Consider the following 4,054-nt stretch of genomic DNA (forward strand, 5'->3'; position numbering starts at 1 on the left):
AAAAGATTAATTCGTCAAACCCGACCCATCACAAATTCATACTATGAGAAAGTGTGTAATCAACCAATTTCAGTGTGTTTAATCGAACAAAATGGATCTGATTGACACCTTATAACAATTTCATTACCATTCTTATATTATATAAAATTATAAGAAATAAAGCTGACACATTCACAATTACAGTCATAAATTTTAAAAAAAAAATTGCAAACGAAAAGGTAAGGTTGATTTTAAAAAGTTAGAGATTGAAAAAGAAAAACAGTGTAAACATTGCTGAAATTCAATATTTATTACTCATATGCAGTAAATATTTATTTGTATAATCTCCCCATTTTAGACTCACCCTTGTATACAAAGTCTCCGAGCACAGACATAGAAGGTGATATAAATGAGTTTAAGTTACAGGTTGGACCACCGCTCTGATAATTTCAAGGCCTCCCTTCCATTTTCCGCTCCAGACTTCGTACAGTCCAAAATGAAGATCCGATGGGTTCTCGACAGGAATCTCAAGTGGTTCGGAGGGAATCACGATGTTCTGACCAGGACTTAAACTATTCACTTTAAACTTATATTTTCCCTTTTTACCAATTTTAGCCATCACAAGTACATCAGTGCCTTCCCATCCAAATCCCCGCTCTTTAACTCTCACCTCAAATGAAACCGTATATATCTTTGGATTTGTTATAGGTACCACACCGGTTACCTCCAACCATGAAACTTGTATAAGCTCCGCAGGTTCGTTCCTACAATCGTTACTTTCCGTCAATTTCAAATTACACCAATCAAATCTCATTTCATTTAATACTCTTTTCTCTCTCCATCATCAATTTATTTATTTATTTTTCGTTTCACTGTTTTTAACGTTTTTAATTTTGTTTCATTTAATTAAAAAAGACAATATAATTCTTTGTATGAGATTCATAATGACATAAATAATGAATTTCAAGCAATTTATATGTTAAAGTTAAATGACTAAATATGTTTTTTCATATACTATAGTATTAAATTTATTTTTGTTTTAAGTTTAAACTTTAGATTTTTCACTTACTTACATAATATGAAAATGATTGAAATGAGTCTTATCGTATATGAAATGATTGTTAATTTAGGGTTTAGAGTTTAGGGTTTAAAAACTCATTATTGTTTTGATTATATACTGATACACATTATAACTACCTATAATTCTGATGAGATGAAACTTCAACTTGAACCAATTTTACATATACAATGACATACTCTATTCATTTTATAGTACAAACATTTAGATGATCTAAAGAATGGAAATCAATCTTGTATTATAATACAAAAACAAAAAATATATTTAACTTTAAAGTTAATTATTAAAAAAATCATCATTTGTTATAAATTTGTTATCCTACCACTTTCAATATAAATTTAACTCTTTATATTGAAAAGAGTAAAATAAAATTGAAAAATATTAAACATCCTTTGAAAAATGAAAACAACTCTTAACATGAAAAAAACACATGAAATAAAATAACTCTTAGACAACATTTAAAATTATAAATCCTATACTCTAAATTATGAGCTCATTATATGGGAATGAGCAAAATCGTATGAAATTTTACTTGTTAAGATTATAATGCATACAATTTGTTAACGTTTTTATTATAGAAACAAGTAGATATTAGATTATCATTTGAGGCTATTAGCATATCTTCACTTCATTAATCTTAACAAAATTATGTTAGAAAGTTATAACTAATATTTTCTAAACTACAATGAAAATATAACGTCGTAACGTATTCATTTTTAGCATATTCCTTTTTAAAAAAAGTGTGTAACTTAAAATCTTCATAAATACGAAGAATTAATGGTAGCTTAACAAATTTGTAACATAATATAGATAAATTCAAAATATAAAGCAATGAAAAAATAATATAGAAAAAAAAATATTGAAAGAAATATAATAATTTGAATGGTAACATTGTTCATATGATGATGATACTCACTCTGGTATTTTCCAGTATCGAGAATCATTTCCCCACACAATGTTCAGTCCTCTAGGACCTATCTCGAACTTGTCGTTGTCCATCTGTACTATTCAAATATTGTTTTTAGTATAATAAAAATCAAATTACAATTTTAATAATTAAAATTTAACTTTTTATAAAAATTAATATTAATATATAATTAACCTTAATTTTTTTTATTTTGTAAATTTAAAAGTTTAGTATTTTTAAATATTAATTGTGCATTTATGTTAATTTTTTCTTATTCAATTATCTTAATCACTAATGAAGTTTAAATAAAACTAGAAAAAAAAAATATTTATTAATTTTTTTCTTATTATATTATACTAAATCCCCGACTATTTACTCTAGTTAAAAGTATGGAACTTAAATACTGAACTGAGCTCTTGTTATATGTGCTTGTAATATTTTAATTAAGTGTTTGTTTTTCGCTTACGAGGAAAAAAGATAATTTTAATTTTTTACACACAAATTCCTTGTATAAAAATATTTATATTAATATATAAAATATTCTTTTATGTTTCTAGGATAAAACTAATATATATTTCGGGTGTAAAACTAAATATTTGACAACGAATGATATAAGAGATCTAAATAATTTTGTTAAATTAAACTTTGAAATTATATTTAAAAATAAATTTAAGTTTAATTTATTTTCATAAAAAATATATTTTTAAAATAATTTTTGATATTATATTAAAAAATGAGTTTAAGTCTAATTTATTTTTATTAAATAAAATAAAATAAAATTGAAAAATGAAATTTATAATATATATATATATATATATATATTAAATTGATTTTTATCGCTAATTAGTACAACATCTCCAACATATTTCCAAACATAACAAAAATCTAATTATGATCATATATGAGTAATCAATCATTTTGATTATATATCGATTATATATGATCATATATTAGTGTAGCAATACAATAAGGAAAGAAACTTTAATTTCTATCTATACTAATGTAAAATAGGGTTAATGAGGACAATTCCAAATCATTTATTTATTTTTAAATATATTTTTATATCTAAACGTTTACAAGTCTTTAAGATTATAAATTATTTTTTAAAAAGTTTCCTTCCACCTATTTTTTTTATTAAATGTTTCATTGGGCGTTGGATTCAATTTAAAAAGTTTAAATAATTAAGGGAATAAGTTACTAGTTTAATAATTTAGTAGGTTTCTAAACCTTTGTAATTTTTTACTTAGCTTCCTGTAATTTACAAAATCTGAACAAAAGGTCACAATTAAAACTAATGTATAACTTTAGAGATCTTAAGCACACAATTTTAAAGTAAATGAAATTATCTAAAATTTCTTAATAATCACTAAAAAAATTATTAAATAGAAACCAAATTTAAAAAAAAAAATAATTAGTTACTATAATGATTAAATTAAACATCATTTTAGAGACTAAAATAATTATTAATTTCTATATTAGTTTCTATTATTAATAAATAGTTTCTAAATTAATATCTAATTAGTTACAAATGTTTTAAGTATCAATTCTCACAACTATAAATATATTATAAAGTTATTTAACTCATGAAATTAAGTATTTTTATGCTGTTGATCCTAGTTATAATACTGTTCTTTATATATATATATATATATATATATATATATATATATATATATATATATATACACACGTGTGTGTAACTGTGTACAAGAAAACCTATATATACTTGCCTTTTTTATGCAGCTTCTTTCCAAGGTGTGATGAGGCTTCTTGAAAGGCATTATAGAAAATCTGCAAAACTTTGTATCTTTCTGTTCTTTTCGTTCTTTCTTTCTGTGTGCACTTTCTATCACAGAAGAAGGGAGGGATTTATATAGATAACAAGGTAGAGAAACTGAATAAAATATATTAGAAATTGAGGGAAAGAAGAATAAAGGTGAATTCGATGAAGGAAAAAAAAAAAGGAAGGAATAATAGAACAAGTTGAAGACAAGAAAGAAAATGGCATCAACTTTTTAAAAGACGATCCCTCACAGTTGCAGACGTGTGAATGGATAGCTGCTTCCAACCCTATCAATAAACACCTTTTT

General features: G+C 23.7%; 1 protein-coding gene across 1 annotated transcript; it reads right to left on the bottom strand.

Moving 5' to 3' along the window:
* Nucleotides 1-245: 245 nt before the first annotated feature.
* Nucleotides 246-3,843, bottom strand: LOC137821541 (protein PHLOEM PROTEIN 2-LIKE A9-like). The gene is made up of 3 exons (XM_068626181.1): nt 3,695-3,843; nt 1,974-2,056; nt 246-743 (listed from the first exon to the last, which is right to left on the bottom strand). Exons 1-3 carry the CDS (start codon nt 3,743-3,745, stop codon nt 395-397), a joined length of 483 nt encoding a protein of 160 aa, XP_068482282.1. The 5' UTR covers nt 3,746-3,843; the 3' UTR covers nt 246-394.
* Nucleotides 3,844-4,054: the final 211 nt, after the last annotated feature.

This window comes from Phaseolus vulgaris, chromosome 9 (assembly GCF_000499845.2).
Source record: "Phaseolus vulgaris cultivar G19833 chromosome 9, P. vulgaris v2.0, whole genome shotgun sequence".
NCBI classification, from domain to species: Eukaryota; Viridiplantae; Streptophyta; class Magnoliopsida; order Fabales; family Fabaceae; genus Phaseolus; species Phaseolus vulgaris.